This window comes from Barbatula barbatula, assembly GCF_947034865.1.
Source record: "Barbatula barbatula genome assembly, chromosome: 15".
NCBI classification, from domain to species: Eukaryota; Metazoa; Chordata; class Actinopteri; order Cypriniformes; family Nemacheilidae; genus Barbatula; species Barbatula barbatula.
Genome location: NC_136778.1, coordinates 5,564,158 through 5,580,581, shown reverse-complemented (window position 1 = coordinate 5,580,581; position 16,424 = coordinate 5,564,158). Strand labels below are relative to the sequence as shown.

At 38.6% G+C, this 16,424-nt stretch overlaps 1 protein-coding gene across 2 annotated transcripts in view; it reads left to right on the top strand.

Moving 5' to 3' along the window:
- Positions 1-794: 794 nt before the first annotated feature.
- The window catches only part of cnih3 (cornichon family AMPA receptor auxiliary protein 3), a 29,717-nt gene continuing 14,087 nt past the window's right edge, over positions 795-16,424 (top strand). For both annotated transcript variants that reach the window (XM_079474287.1, XM_079474286.1), the window contains exons 1-3: positions 795-1,319; positions 6,173-6,241; positions 12,432-12,479. In XM_079474287.1, coding sequence (XP_079330413.1) covers positions 1,242-1,319; positions 6,173-6,241; positions 12,432-12,479 — 195 coding nt within the window. In that variant the 5' untranslated portion in view covers positions 795-1,241. The remainder of the gene's footprint in view (positions 1,320-6,172; positions 6,242-12,431; positions 12,480-16,424) is intronic.

Genomic DNA, 16,424 nt, shown 5'->3' with positions numbered 1-16,424 from the left:
CATTAAAACCATCAAAATTCCCACTAACCATTAAACATTAAGAGAGAGAGAGAGAGAGAGAGAGGGAGAGAGAGAGAGAGAGGGGAGAGAGAGAGACAGAGAGAGAGAGAGAGGGGGGGGGGGGGAGATAGAGAGAGAGAGAGAGAGAGAGAGAGAGAGAGAGAGAGAGAGAGAGAGAAGATAGAAATAGAGAGAGAGAAGATAGAGATAGAGAGAGAGAGAGAAAGAGAGAGAAAGAGAGAGAGACAGAGAGAGAGAGAGAAGAGAGAGAGAGAGAAATAGAGAAAGAGAGAGAAATAGAGAAAGAGAGAGAGAGAGAGAGAGAGGATATAGATAGGGGGGGAAGAGATAGAGAGAGGCTATAGGCTAAGAGAGAGAGAGGGAGAGAGGGAGAGAGAGAGAGAGAGAGAGAGAGAGAGAGAGAGAGAGAGGCTATAGATAGCGGGGAAGAGATAGAGAGAGAGAGAGAGAGAGAGAGAGAGAGAGAGAGAGAGAGAGAGAGAGAGAGAGAGAGAGAGAGAGAGAGAGAGAGAGAGAGAGAGAGAGAGAGAGAGAGGGGGGGAATACAGAGAGCGAGGGGGAGAGAGAGAGAGAGAGAGAGAGAGACAGAGAGAGAGACAGAGAGGGGGGGGAGATATATATATAGAGAGAGAGAGAGAGAGAGAGAGAGAGAGAGAGAGAGAGAGAGAGAGAGAGAGAGAGAGAGAGAGAGAGAGAGAGAGAGAGAGAGAGAGAGAGAGAGAGAGAGAGAGAGAGAGCGCTCTTTAAATCCACCTGTTAGCAGCATATTTTCTGCGCCTCCACACTGTAGATAAGGGAAGGTGAACTGGTTGCCAGTACGGCGCATCATTGTATTAACCCAGAGTTCAGACTCAGAGAGCTGTATCTCACAAATCCTCATCCGCTGCACACAACCTTATCTTTAATGGACCATCACTGCCGACGAGACTAAACGGGACATTAATGCGCGATTAACATGCCTTGATTTCAGAAGGACTTTAACATCGCTGCAAGTCGAGCAACACAACGACACGCCGCTGCACTTTTATTCATTTGAGAATGTGAAAAACCGATCGCGGCAAACCGGAGCAGAGATTTGCAACACATTGTTGCAAATATTTTGATGAAGAAGATGATGCTGTCTGTGGCGCGTGCCCCCTAACTGCCTCCATTCATTGAATCCACTTTGGCGCCGAGCACCGCGTTCCCGTCTGGAGATATTCATCCCCCTTTGATCAATTATGTTCACTTTCGCTGCCTTTTGCTACATGCTTTCCCTTGTCCTCTGTGCTTCTCTGATCTTCTTCGCCATCTGGCATGTAAGTCTGCATATTTGACGTGCTCTCGTAAATTGGTGTTTGTGAAAACACTGTATTTTGCATGCGTGCGCTTGACATCTTTTGAGTCAGAGGGTCGCGGGTTTTGCCGCATCAGACCGTCAATCCGTCACTCACCCGAACAAACGTTCCCTGACGTTATACATGTGGCTTATTTTGTATCCCAATTAAAACAATGTCACTGAAAATCATTCGGGTGTAAAGAAAAACTGCGAGGTTCTCTGCAAGACCTGGTTGACAGCATCTGCGCATATCTTGCCTGTGAGACCAGCTTGGGTCTGTCTTCCTCTGTCAGATCAAAAAAGTAGGCCTACTGTGCAGATTTTCTCTGTTTCATGCTTTTGTGATGAAACAGCTTGAGGGTTGTTAAAGCATGTTGAATTACAATTCAGAAGACGTGTACCTGTGTAAAACCCCTGTCTGTTATGAATCCTGCTGCGTAAACAGTCTGTATTCTCTTACAGTAAGAGCACTGGCTGGGGCTGACCCGTTTTGATGCTCTGTCCTTTACAGTACGTGTACGCTAAGGTGTACCACTGTTTTTCCCTCGAGGATAACTGCATTATAGCATACCACTCGTTCACATTCACAACACAAGACTGTTACAGATTTGGGTCAGCACAGTGTTTCCCCCCGAGCTTGCTTTTTGCATAGCAACAGACATTATAGCCCCAAGGGCTACATAAGGGGTAATTATCAACAAATCACATTTGACCCTGAGTTTTTAGTACGACACTTTACTCACCCTGTTTTCAAGATCCAGAAACGTTAATGTGTCCTGCAGGTGTTCTATAAAAAGTTACATTCATTTGTCCGTTATTGTGTGGGTATGGCTCGTCTCAGCGGATTTAGCTTTTGAATATTTAATAGACTTAACTTGATCCGCTCGCAATGGGAAACTCCTTACGTGTTTTTTCACATCATTTAAATGCTTGATTCCCTTCACCTTTGAGGTTTTAAAAGATTCAGTTGCATAACTTGGGTTTAGATTTTTGTAAGATACACAGTACACGTACAAGAGCCTGCGCTCTTACTTATAACTTTCCTAATGCCCTTCAATGCCATCATGCATGATAGGAGTTTCGATTTAACACATACATATCAAAGATAGGTAGAACTAGAACACCTTTAAATTCAATTGTGAATATTTCTGCGTTAATGTTATTGATATGTAATCTGTACAGGGATGGTGAATATCAGAACCTTGGTTCCTAATGTTTTTACTCTTTATCTTAAGGGAAGGTTATTTTTTCCTTACATCACCGAAATATGAGAAGTTACACTGGTCTCTGAGAGCCCTAAACTCTGTAAGTGGGTAAAAGTAAATCGAGCGGATGGTTTTTTCCGAGAAGGTCAGAAACACTCAAAGAAATCTCCTTCAGCATTCCTTTTCGTCTCAATAGCAGTTGCTTGACAGGCTGAATGAATTTCGCAAACTTTGCTAAGGTGCTCATGGACACGGTTTTTTGTTTTTTTTGGTTGAAATGTTTTAAGTCGCTTATACAGTCCTTTACTTTTATACTACGTAACCTCCACTACCACCAGACGGAATTAGCAAACATTTCCTTCTCTTTAATGTCTGCAGATTATAATATTTCGTGTCTTGATGCCTTATAACATTTTACAGGGATGACTAATTTGTATATATACCCATGTGTATTATGCGACACCTGAGGGGGAATGATCCTCACATTAGTTTAACTAACAGTCAAAAACTCCCTTGGCAGATGTTCAGGCACACTTTCACAGAAACCAAACACATTAGTGCCTGCCAGGCTCCCGCCAGACTGCAAAGTTTAGAACAGGATTTAGATGATCTGTGAATGCAGTGGTGCATTCATCTGTTAAATGTTGACTATGTCATCGAGATGTACAGAGGTTGTTCTAAATGTTCCACATTTATTCCAGTTTTCCCTCTAAAGCACTCCAAAGAGCCCTTGTTTAATATTAAAGGGCATCTTGATTATGCTACAAGGTGAACTGAGTGCTCGGAGTATTAGTGTTTGAATTTGAACAAGTCTTGAATAATGGAAGTACATCAAGGACATTCTTTACCATGTTTTGTGTCATTTGCACACATGTGCGTAGATGATTTATGAAGAATTCTGATTTGATTTCAATTATTATTTTGATTTTTGATTTAATTTAAAGTGTTCAGACAAAACAGAACCCTGTTCAGTGTACTCTATTACCTATGATAAACTCAGAACAGAAAAACTAGTGTTATCCTTAAAGGTACAGTTAACCCCAAAACGAGAATTCAGTATTTCCAACACAATCTCATGTCAAAAACGTAACTTTTTTGTGATTTGGCTAATTCGAACCTCGTTCGAACATTTAAGTACAACTTTTTTCTAGTAATCTGATGTTTTTGTACGATTCACATTCTACGAATTCAGGTTGGTATTTCTGAAAAATGTAAATTGATTTTAGCACATAGATGTGCTAAGGGCTGCTTGATTATGACACAAATCATGATTGTGATTATTTTGGCCAATATTGATGTCCCGATTATTTACACGATTACTCATTAACCTTTAAAACGACATCGAAAATAAAAGAACTTGGATTTTAAACTGAAAAAGTAATGTAAAGAAATAGCACTGCTGAACCACTGTAAAGGAAAGGTGTGCACTGTGGATTTATACTACAAGAATAGAGATGATCCTTGCGAAATGGTATGCGACACAATAATCGTTTACCTCGATTATTTAGTTTTTGTAATTGATGAAGGCTAAAATTGACAATTACAATTATTTCAATGATATATCTATGATCGATGAATTGCACAGCCCTAGATGTGCTTGCTTTACTTATTCTGTAAAATAAGCTTGAAATATATCATTTTACATCTGAAGACATATATAAACCCATTGGAGTGATCTAAATATATAGGATGTATATGTTTTTAGGAGCTTGAACATTTTGGATCCTGCACAACATTTTAATCTAAAATGATTTGTTTGTGTCATATACAAGTAGTTAATTATGTGAGAGATTAAGAGAGAATTTTTGGTGTTTTTTACAGTATACTTAGGTGAATAAAATGCATTAGTAGTGATATTATTTGTGATGGGGAAGGCAGGACGAGAGCCGTGAGGCGGGGCTCAGCCTCACGTCTCTCGTCCCGCCTGCCTCACCACATTATTATTATACCATATGCACAAACTGAGCATTCCAGGTGATGTTTAAGAGGTGATGAAGTGTTAATACTACTGAAAATAATGTGTCAGTGTAGAAGAATGAGACACTTCTGTACTGCACTGTTACTTCAAATCCAAGTTCGACCCATCAACACCTGATTTCTAATAATCGTGCTTTTTTATTACAGCACACCCTAAATTGATTTCCTGTTCATTATTATTTGTGCAGAGATTCCGAAATATGAACTAATTGCTTATATTTTTAATGCTCTTCCTTGAACATTAAGCTACTTGCTGAGCACCAATTACACTGTTGAGTGTAGAAAAGTATATTTATAGAGTATACAGTTCTGTACACTTTTAAAACGTAAACCCCAAATGGGTTTGCAAATGCCACTATGGGTATATAACAGCAATGTTTAGACGTGGTTGCTTTGTGCACATGCTACTTTGCTGGTTTACTTTTAACATTTTTGTTGCGTAATGCTTGGGTTTGCGTTGTGATTATGCGCATCGTGCTCACAATATAAACACCCAATGCAAGGTATGTGAAGATATTTGTCATATGATCGGCTGTGAAGGCTTGTTTTAAATTAACTTGTCTCAAGCTGTTTTTATGCTTCATTGAAATATTCAAGTATTTCTAACTTCTGTAGTATCCGTGCTTTAATGGCTTCCTGTCATTACAGACATTTAAATGAAATTAGAGCTGAAAAAATACATTTTATATTAATTAATGCATTTTGTGGATTTTGCAAAGTTGCACATCTATGTATTTGACGGCCTAGCAGGCGGACGCAATATTTAACAGCTACAGAGAATATTTATCAATATTGGGAAGTGTCTTAATGGACATTTCCTTCTCTGTTATATCTTGTCTTTAAATTGCTACTGTTCACAAACTTCATTCAAAATATCTTTGAATTCGTCTGGTGTAGATGAAGTTGACTGGCCTACACAAGCAGCAGACCTAAACCCAAATAAACACATTTTAGATCAACTGGAAATGGGAGCCAGACCCCATCGCCCAACTTCAGTTGCCAGATACATTTGCTTGTCGCCTACAGAATTGAATGATATTGATATACTACCAGAGCTAGGCAGTGCAGAAAGTGAGGTCAGTTTGGTTTGTAGCGGGGGAAATAAGCTTGTCTAATTTGATCCAACTTTAATTTAGGCTTCACTTGCCTTGTGCAGGTGCAACAGAAATGAGGCACCGCAAGAACCTTTTTGCCAGAATGCAGTTGCTAAAATAAATAGTTTAACATCCCGTGGGATTATGGATATTTTGACACAAAGCACTCTATAAAAAGCCCTATTTCTGTTTAGGTCTGGGTGATTTATTGAATATTCACAGTATGTTGTTTATGGCGGGAATAAAATAAGCCAACATTTATGTTTCTAATAAACGTTTTATTTGGCCGTAAAGTTTTCTAAGGACCGGGAGTATGAGGGCAGATGCTTTAATAGTGTCTCTGATTTGAACCTCATATCAATTTAATTTCCCTGGTGAATATAAATAAAGCAAACTAAACTAATCATCATTCTAGTATTGGTTTAGTGTAAAACATTTTTTTATATCAAATGTCATGAAAGTATCAAAAGATTATATATATATCAGCTAAATCGTTCTGCTCTGCTTGCTCTTTTTTTGATAAAGATTGTGTTCTCCTTTTTTCTTTGGCTTTTTAGATAACAGCCTTTGATGAGCTTCAGGCAGACTTCAAGGTGCCGATCGATCAGGGCAATCCACTTCACGCGGTAAGTCATGTAAATAAGATGAATGTGATCAATTGATTCATCACCCTTCACTGCCGTTTCATGAGCGTGTGATATTTTTATCATACGTGTTTCAAACTTCGATACTGAAATGTGTTTGGATTTTCAAATCTTTAATCCTTATTGTAAAAGTAAATGCGATTTTTAATCATGTATTTTTTTTTACATTTGTCTTGCTTTGTATATTGGACGTTTGGATTATAATTATCTTAACTATAAGTGTAGTTTGCTTGCCAATATTTCCATTTTGGGACTGAGCAGGTAAGGCAAAGCCCTTTGATATATTGCAGGGACCAGGTGTGCTGTTCACACCAAACTCCAAAACATTTCCCGTCATCCGCAGCATTGCATGAATAATCGATAGAGCAGCTGTCTATGTGTTGTGTTTCCTCTGCTGGAGGCCCTGGCAGCTTTAATCTGGCTAATTCATTCAAACAGAGGCAACTTTTCCAGCCTTTCCAAACACCAACTGTTTTCCCAAAACTAGAATCATACATTGTCATTCTAGCCATCAGCATTTCAGAATAATTTACACGTGTACCTCGCCAAATTATGCATTTGAAAGAAGCTTAGCTAGCGACAAAGATATTTTCGGAACATGTTTTTGACTGGATCTGTGCCTTCATATAGAAAATCTCACTCAGAAGGTGGCACGGTGACGTTGAGACAAAGTATGTGAGTCACAGATCCACTCGCAAGCAAGCTCTGTAGTCGTAATTTCTTGCTGTGTTTCCGATCAGCGTCAAAGTGAAAGTTTCGCGGGCTATACGTCACCCATCCCTTTGTCAGACTGCGCAGAACTATAGAGGGATGGAAAGGCAGGGGGTGTTAAAAGATTGATGTTCTCCGAGCTGATCTCGCCACCCAGGCGAGTCAATCTTAACACCCTGCCTGGTTTAATTGGTGGCTTCTGTCAGTCAACGGCTCAGAGGAAGTCAGGACTGCATCCTGTGAAACTCAGCGGAGTATCCCATGATGACTTATTGCTAGAGTTGCTATGATTACTGCCTCTGCTGTAACCAGAAGGAACGGATACACATTTAAATATTAAATGTGACCCTGGACCTCAAAACCTTAAGTAGCACAGGAATATTGGTGGCAAAAGCCAACAAAATATTGTATTAAAACGCAAAAAATAATTAGGATGTTCCATAAAGATATTTTGTATTTTCCTATCATAAATATATACAACTATATATTTTTGTGAGTGGATGCTGCAAAATCGATCGCAAAAATGAAAAAAAAACTGGCCTAACGTCGCTTACTGATTTCCGCTCTTTGGGAATTACCCACTCAAGTTTATCTATGTGCTGCTAAGAATTTCAAAACTTTTTTATCTACTCTTCACAGCTTCCTTACAGCAGTAATTTCTCAAGATTTTCAGGTGATGTACAAATCTGAATTTCGAAAAATTGACCCATAAGAATGGTTTAGTTGTCCATTTAAGCATAAGGAACTGTGTGTGCGGCTGCACCATGTCTGAAATCGCTTAATTTATTTGTTTACTTTTTGTTATTTGTATTTGTGGTTAAACGTTTGCAAGGGGCACTATGTACTTAAAAATTGAAATTCTTTCATCATTTACTCACCTTCATGTCATTCCAGACCTGTATGACTTTCGTCTGCAGAACACAGAAGCAGTGGCGGTTCTACATTGAATTGCACCCCGGGCGAGAACATCTTTGAGCGCCCCCCCCCCCCTCGAAAAAACTAAATTATGTCATATTTTTCTTGACCTAAACTACAGTGGTACAAATTGAATTTGTCATTAAAATGTAATTGTACCACTGTAGTTGAGATCAAGAAAAGTATACATGACATTGTTATAAAACAATTTGACAGAGTATTAACACTTAATGATATTTACTGACATTCAATTTGTACCACTTGAAAAAAAGTGGTCAGAAAAAGATTCATGACAGTTATAATGGCCTCATGACAGCCAATGTCAAAACAAATATGACAGTTAACCCAGCTGTAGTGGCCTTAATTCATTTATCTTCTTATTGGTTATTTGTAATCACTTGTTTTGTTGTGTTCACTTCCGTTTCCTTTATATCCGGTGTGTTATATTGTTTGTCGTGGTTGGTAGGGCGTGAGCGATGGGTTGGCCAACTTTCTGTTGACCGTACAAGTAAAATGTTTGTTCTGTCAAATAAAACAACTGTGACGCGTACAGAAGTGTCTCTAAGGCAATATGGTTAGATGCCGAAACACCAGCTAAGTAGTGTCTTACATTCAATTATTAATCTGCTATGTCATGTTTTTATGACAATTATGACAGGTTAAGATGTATTGGTTAATGTAAAGTTGTCAACAAAGAACTCAAACAAACAATATTTGCATTAAAAATGTCATAATTGAGCGAATGACACTTAATGACAGTTGTCATAAACATGCATAAAACCTTCATATTCATGACATGTGTGATGTAGCAAATAAATAGCAAAGGTTATGTTCGTTTTAGAAACTAGCTACAGATTGGAAAATTCTGTTTGCTCATAACAGGACCTTACGTTAACCCAACTGATGGAAATAAATCATAATAACTGAACTTGTAACAGTTTTGTTGCAAAGCACAATATTATGGTGAAATTAGATCTCGTGTTTGTTGACTTAAAACCAAATTTGTTGTATAAGTGCTGTCGGTTCTACCTGCCCTGCGCGGGCCTTGAACCGGCGTCTGTCCGAATGAGAGTCGGGCGCTCTAACGACTAGGCTAAACAGAAGTGTGTCTATTCATATAATAAACGGTAACTACGATAAACGAAAATTAGCCCTTCATATGACAACATGGATACAGTAATCAAAACACAGAGAGAACATTATAGTTGCATACCTTTATCTTTTCAGCATGCAGGGGCGTCAATTTGCCAATTCCCCACACAATGAATGAATGATAGATAATAGATAACCGATTTGCGGCGGTCCAGAGTTTTGTTACTGCTCGTGCCGGTGCCGCCCCCCACGTGACATGAAAAAATGCCGCCCCGGGCGACTGCCTGGTTCGCCCGTGGCTAAAACCGCCACTGCACAGAAGAGGATATTTTGAAGAATGTTGGTAACCAATAAACATAGGTCCCCATTGACTTCCAATGTATGGAGTCAGAACCACTGAGACATTTCTCAAAATATCTTCTTTTGTGTCCTATACAGGTTTTGAACAACATGTGGGTATGACGTAAATGAAGACAGAACTTATTATTAGGGGAAAATTTTAAAATGTGACATTTCAATGATTTTTGGATGACATGGAGGTTTACATCTTAAAGGAACAGTATGCTGTATTTATTTGCTCACCCTCAAGTTCCAAAACAGTGTACATTTCATTGTTCTGATGAACACAGAGAAATATATTTACAAGAATGCTTGTAACCAAACAGTTTTTAGGAAACATTACTTTGTAAATGTCTCCTTTCTGCTGAACACAAAAGACAATATTTTGAAAAAAGAAGGAAAGCAAACCGTTCTGGGGCACTTTTGACAACCATTGTCATTTTTCCTACTTTGGTAGTCAATGGTGGTGGCCAAGAACTGTTCCAGGTCACAAGCATTTCACAAGCTTTTTAGTTTTCCTATCGTCCGAATGATTCTGTGAAGGCACATAATTCTCCATGAATCACTTGTGATTTTATTCTTCATAAAATACTGTAATAATGCCTGATAAATTTTTCTTATGTGCTGAAACGAGGCATTTTCCATGTCAACATTACAGTCTTGTGGATGTGCTGTGCTGCCTGATGTGCATAAGCTTCTAACATTGTTTTCAGACACACAATTGCAGGCATGTGATTGATTTCAGCTTAAAAATAAATTAAATCAGTGTTCTCATTACGGCATGTTGATTGCGGGAAAACTGGGGTTTCATGTTCTCCTGATACATACAGTATGTTTGCCAGCATGCATAGAATATGACCATTTACGCACGCCCATTGGCATGTTTATGTGTTTATTTTGGCAAGCTACTGTCTACTTAAGCAAGGTATATATTTTAATATACACACCATGTGTGTGTTCCCTGTGGGATTGGAGCAGAGACACGTCTTTATACAGCTTTGTGCTTTTGGTTTATACAGCTTTGAACCTATGGAAACTATATTATGCACCACGGCTAAGGGTCACATGACCCTCCTCAGGGCTCACTTTGAATTGGACACGGATGGTCCCTTTGGGTTCAATTGGCATCAGTTACTCTCCAGTCCTTCTCAATTAACTCAAAGAGCCAAATAAAACCATTTTGCTCTGGCATTTAAACATGAACCCCGACTGAATCACTTAGCTGAGAGAAATGAAGGGCACTTCAACAGACAGAACAATTACTAATGCTGTTTTATTTTGGCAATAGAGAGTTTTTAAAATACCCCAGCAAGGGTTTGTTTGTAAAATTGAACAAAGCTGAAAACAGTGGTGTTAAAACAGTTGTTCCTTTATCTCAGTTGGTATAGCAGGACGAGGGCATACCAAGTCATAAGCTCGATTCCTACGTCTAACAAATGTATTCTACAGCTTTTCTTCCTCCTTTTAAAAAACGGGTGTAAGTAAATGTATAAAATATATTTATTTTGCCATCTCGTGCACATTCAATTTTATTATCTGCTTTTAGCATTGCTTTTCCAGCTGTCCACATGAGACCTAATGATGTTTTCAAGGCGTTGTTAGTAATATTATTTGTGCTTCAGATTTTTGCTGCGCTTGCATTTGTGTCTACTTCAAAGACTGTATAAACCATTCTTTCTTGCAGGTTCCTCTGTAACATTCAATGATCCGAAAACATAACATTCTCACTGTCCTATATTTACCAATATTGTTTACACTGTATGCCAACCCTTGTCAAGTAAAATTTGTGCTGACGAATATTTCAAAGAGAGCCGAGGCTAATTAAAAGTGCTGATATGTCTGCGGTTATCTCCAGTCTCTGTGGCTGCCAGTGGAATATATTTGCGTGCTGCGGTCGAGAAGCAATAGGGCGGCATGAAAAAGAAGTCTCGAGCTAATTCGGGTGAACTAAAATTGCAGCCCAAAAATCGTGTGTGTGGTTCATAGATGTTTGGTCTAATCTCTGAAACACAGCTGTGTGCTGAAAAAGGACGGCGGACGGTTGTCAATCAAAGCGCTGAAACAAGTTTAAAAGATGCACGTGGGAAAATTCTGAGGAAAAGATGCGTAATGTCAAAATAAATCTTCAAAGTTGTACGTCCTTTTTGTGGGAACAGCACACATTCAGCCTTGTTTGCCTTACAAATTCTGTACTTTTAAAATGCATTTTAGTAAAGTTTTTTGTGTAAATGTGTGACTGGTACTTTTTTGTAACTACATGTGTGAGCAGTGGTTACCGTGTTTTGTGAACTCGTGTATTACGGTACATTATTTAGAAGTACAGGCAACTGGTATAAATAATGCATTTGCATGAACCTTTGTCTTCTGTGAAAATGTTAAAAACTGGAAATCAAATATGTATGTTTTGACTTTATTAACACGCAAATAGCATCTCGACACACCTCCTGCCAGAGGGCTGAAGCATAGCGCTTTTTCAGAGAGACCGCAGCTGTTTTCTTCTGTGTCACTCATGCAGATTTATTTGTGCTTTAATGTTCATCCATACCAGCCTCTTACTGTGTTCAGCGATCTGCTTTCTGTTCTCATCACATATGACACAGCATCAGAATCATATAAGAGAAATACATTGCACCTTCAGATTCGGGATGCAAAAAACATCACTGGTCCTTAAGAGATGAGACATACCTATTTATGAAAGACATGACCAGATGTCACATTCACATAGCAGATTAGGTCCATTCCATTGCACAAATGTGATTCATGTTGGAAAAGCCATCCATAAAACATATATAGACTGTTGTGATGTAACCACCATAAGCTAATTTGCATGCCATTCAGAAATCTTGCTTTTCTAAATGCATGTCCTTGCCAACATATTATATAGTGCTGTCTGATTCTGCAAGAGACCTCTAAGAGCTGGAGAAAACAGGAGCACGTCAAAACCATAACCACTGTGCCACTCAAGACATATGAATATACACATACTCATAACAAATGTAAATCATTATGTATCATTAAAACCATTTGAAGATGCTTGTTTTACAATGCTTTCAGCCTTGATGCAGGAAATGTAAATGTTATGGGAGATAAAAATGCATCTTTTTTCTTTCTACAGCGTGAAAGACTTCGGAACATTGAGAGGATCTGCTGCCTTCTGCGAAAGGTACTGTAATGTTATTGTTAGCTGCACCTCTTAAAATGATTTAAACGTTGTTTGACTGAACCATAATATCATTTCCTTAAAGGAGTAGTTCACCTGTCAAATAGTTTATAAATTATATTTCACTTTATTTCCTCACTGTGGTTAGAATTGTCTAGAAACATACATTTTAAAAATATGAATATATCTTTTTATTAACATGAATACACAAGAAATAGTGGTTTGTTGACGTCAGCATAAAATTGAAGTTCAATGGTGTCTTAATTTTTATTGATATGTGTTATGTATCCGAATGAGAAATGTGTATGGAATGAGAGAAAAATGTTGGGGAGGTATTGATTTCAATGTTTCATTGATGCAAGTTGGCCAGATAGGTGGGGCTATTTAGACTTTGTGTCGAAAGACATGCATCATAAAAAGAGAGATGTCCTTTGCGAAAATGATGAATATTTTATATTTTTTGCCATTGAAGACCATTTAATGAAAGCTGTATTATCAAGCTCTAAGCACATCTCGAGCGCTGTTATCATGGGGCCAGAACCTGTTATGTTCAATGGATTGTGCCGACATCAGCAGAACACCTTACAGCCGCCTTCATGAGCAATATGTCTCATCACATAAGGCTTGTCTCGAGTCCCAGCTGTCCATGTGCATGTGCAAACAGCAGAAAAGGTTTCACCTGACTGCATGTAGCAAGAAAGAGGAAAGGAATTCCTAAAATAATCCTTAGACTGTAACATTGTGAAAAGTATGTTGGCCATATGAGGGCTTGTATTATGTATTACTAGTGTGCTTGGACTGAATCGTTTTCTTATTTTCTTGTTCTTTCTTTAAACCCTTCAAAAATATTTTAGAGTAACACAGCGAAAGGCCTAATGTTTTTTTTACATTTATTATATATAAAAGGGATAGTTGCAGTTGTTTTATTGGCAATATTCTGCATGCACACCCGTGACGGCAAATCTGTAGTCCAAATACATTTATGCATTTTATAAATTATTTTAGCCAAAGTGTCTTACGACTCATTTAAAATTTTAATTACTGTGTGTTACAATGCTGTCAGACTCATGACCTTGGCATTGTTTGTGCTATTCTGTTCAGGAGCTTATAGCATTTATTCACCATACATCTTTCTTCATAGGAACATAAAGCATATTCTGTACGTTTGGCTCTTTGCTTTAAAGCTGGTGAGCGAGTGACATCTAAGCTCTTTTTGTGCCTGTGGCCCGTGGTTTTGTCATTTATTATCATTATTAGTTATCTTGGTTGTAAACACTTGGCTTAAGGCTTGTATCACATCCCACTGGGGTGAGCCTTTGCTTGACTGACATGGGCTTACTGATAATTTGGCAAGGATCTTTGTAACTCCAGCCAGAGAGAATTAAACAAATATCACTCAAGCAAGAGCTATGCTTTATTGCTTTTATAAAACACTTGAACAAGAAGTTTCTGCCAAACATGATTATTGATGACATTTTTCTGTATATCTTTTGATGAGACAATCACTCTTAAAGGCACAGTTCACCCAAAAATTAAAATTCTGTTTTCATTTACTCACCCTCAAGTTGTTTCAAATCTGTATTTCTTTGTTCTGATGAACACAGGGAAAGATATTTGGAGAAATTCTTGTAACAGAACATTTCTTGGCCACCATTGACTGCCATTGTAATTTATAACTAGTATTAATGTCAGTGCGTGGCAGTAGTGTCATTTTGTGTCGTGTGAGGATGAGGCCTTTATCAAAATACATTGAGTAACAATCTTCTAGACAGCCTCGGAGGAAATGGAGCTTCGCTGGGATGACTGGCAGTCAAAAAAAGATATACTTATGCCGAGTTACCCACAGCTTCTTTTCAAACCACCAGCATATTTGTAGACACCTGCTAACACTTACAGTACTGGATCTTCCAGGATCTGTAATTTAGGTTTGTTTGTATCTTGTTATATTGTACGGTAGCATTTGTTATGGTGAAGACATATTGTCTTCATACAATTACATTTATCTGCACATCGTTGGCTAAAGCTGTCAGGGAATTCATGGAATTGCAAACCAGTGTTTATATTCTAGGGTTTAAGTGGTTGATATTAATGTGCTTAATTTGGACAAACAACACGTGAAAGGATAATTATTTTTCAATCTTACTTAAAGAACTGATGAGATCATAAGTTTGACAGTTACTTTTCTGCCAAATACTGTCAACTGAATACAATTTAAACAATCTATGAATCACAATAAACATATTTCATATTCTGCCCCAGCGGTTTCATTGTCGCTCAGTCTAAGCTTTTTCCCCTAAATTTGAAGCACAAGGTCAATGATCGAACAGCCAATCAGAGGCCTCCGCTGGGGGGTGTGGCATAATCCCCCATGGTTGCCAACGATGTGTGTTTGTTCTTCAAACGAGAAGCTGCTTTTTGATGTTGCAGTACAAACGTTTCTGTCCCGCACTTCACATTTACATTCATCACCAAAGGCAGTGGCGTAGAACATGCAATAACTGAGAATGACAAATTCCAGCTGAAAGGCGGAGAGTTTGTAATAAAAGACCTGTATGCAGTGCAGCAGCCTCCCTCTTTTCATTTGAATCCCATAATGATGATGATGATAGTCGACCCTTATGGAAATTACAGGGATACTTTAGGCTTGAATCCAAGTTTCCCCATGTTTTACTTACCCTCAAGGCATCCTAAGTGAATGTGACTTTCTTCTTGTAGAATAATGCAGTCGGTCGATCACACGAGGCGTCAGCGTTAACACTTGACGGAGGGCGTGTCTGAAGCGTGGCCGACGCGATCGTCATAGTGACAATAGCCAGTTTAATTGTTCTCGGGTCTTGCGTGAACACAATTGGCTAGTTCCTGCACTAGGTTATTTGCATAAGGTGATCTGCTTCGGCGCTTGAAAAGTTGAGAATTTTCAACGTCTTGCCGCAAGCAACGGCATTGAAGCGACGCTGACGGACCACAATTCAGTTCGGCAACGCATGACGTCACCCATTCAAAGTGAATGAGAAGCGTTGACGCTCCGTGCGAATCCGGCGTTAGTCTGCCAAACAAATAGTCCCGCCAACAAAGTCACGCCATTGGTTGCGCTAACATAGCTGTGAATATTTCACTGCGCATTTCTCTGAAAGAAAGCCTTGTGTTCAAAGGCTCTTTTGTCATCGTTGTCTCTCCAGGGAATAAATAAAAGAGCATGGCTTTTAAAAATAGCAACATCTGAGTGGTAATCAGACAGTATCTTGTCTCTGTGTGCATCTTGTTAGGTCTGACATGGGTGTGTAGAGGGCAGAAGGCTATTAGCCTGTCACAGCACTGTGAGACAATGTGCAGTCATCAGAGGTGTGGCGGTACTGCCGCTCTATGGTATAATTAACTCTGGCCTTTAAAAAAAACAATGTGTTCTACTGTAACTTTCAATTAGTGTAACCCTTCTAGACTGATGCCATTCTCTCTTAACCAATGTCTGCTTTCATTTGCATGTTTGTCAGAAAACTTTTACTTTCAGTCTGTGTTAGATTTGTCTGTATTCATCAATTGTACAGCACAATTCCATATTATTGTATATTCTATACAAATGGTTTCAAGAAAGTTAAAAGCCCTTTCACACCAAAACGATAACTACCCCTGCGGGAACCTCGATGTCAATTTAACGTCAAATCGTAGTCAAGACTTGATCAAAATGTCGTAAAACATCATTTCAAGGTCAGTTCGGACAACAATTTCTTCCGATGTTAATTGTGTGAAAATATAAAGTTCGTACCCACACTTAAATTGGTTTAATGTAGATGCACGCCGATTTGTTTGAGATTCAGTTTACATCAAATCAGTTTCACGGTTTATTTGTGTGTTTAATTGATATTTATGGCAAAATATGAATTCATCTCAGCCCGATTAAGATTAAGTTGCATATTTTTTCTTAAACGGGGCCTCAAACAGCACTCATTT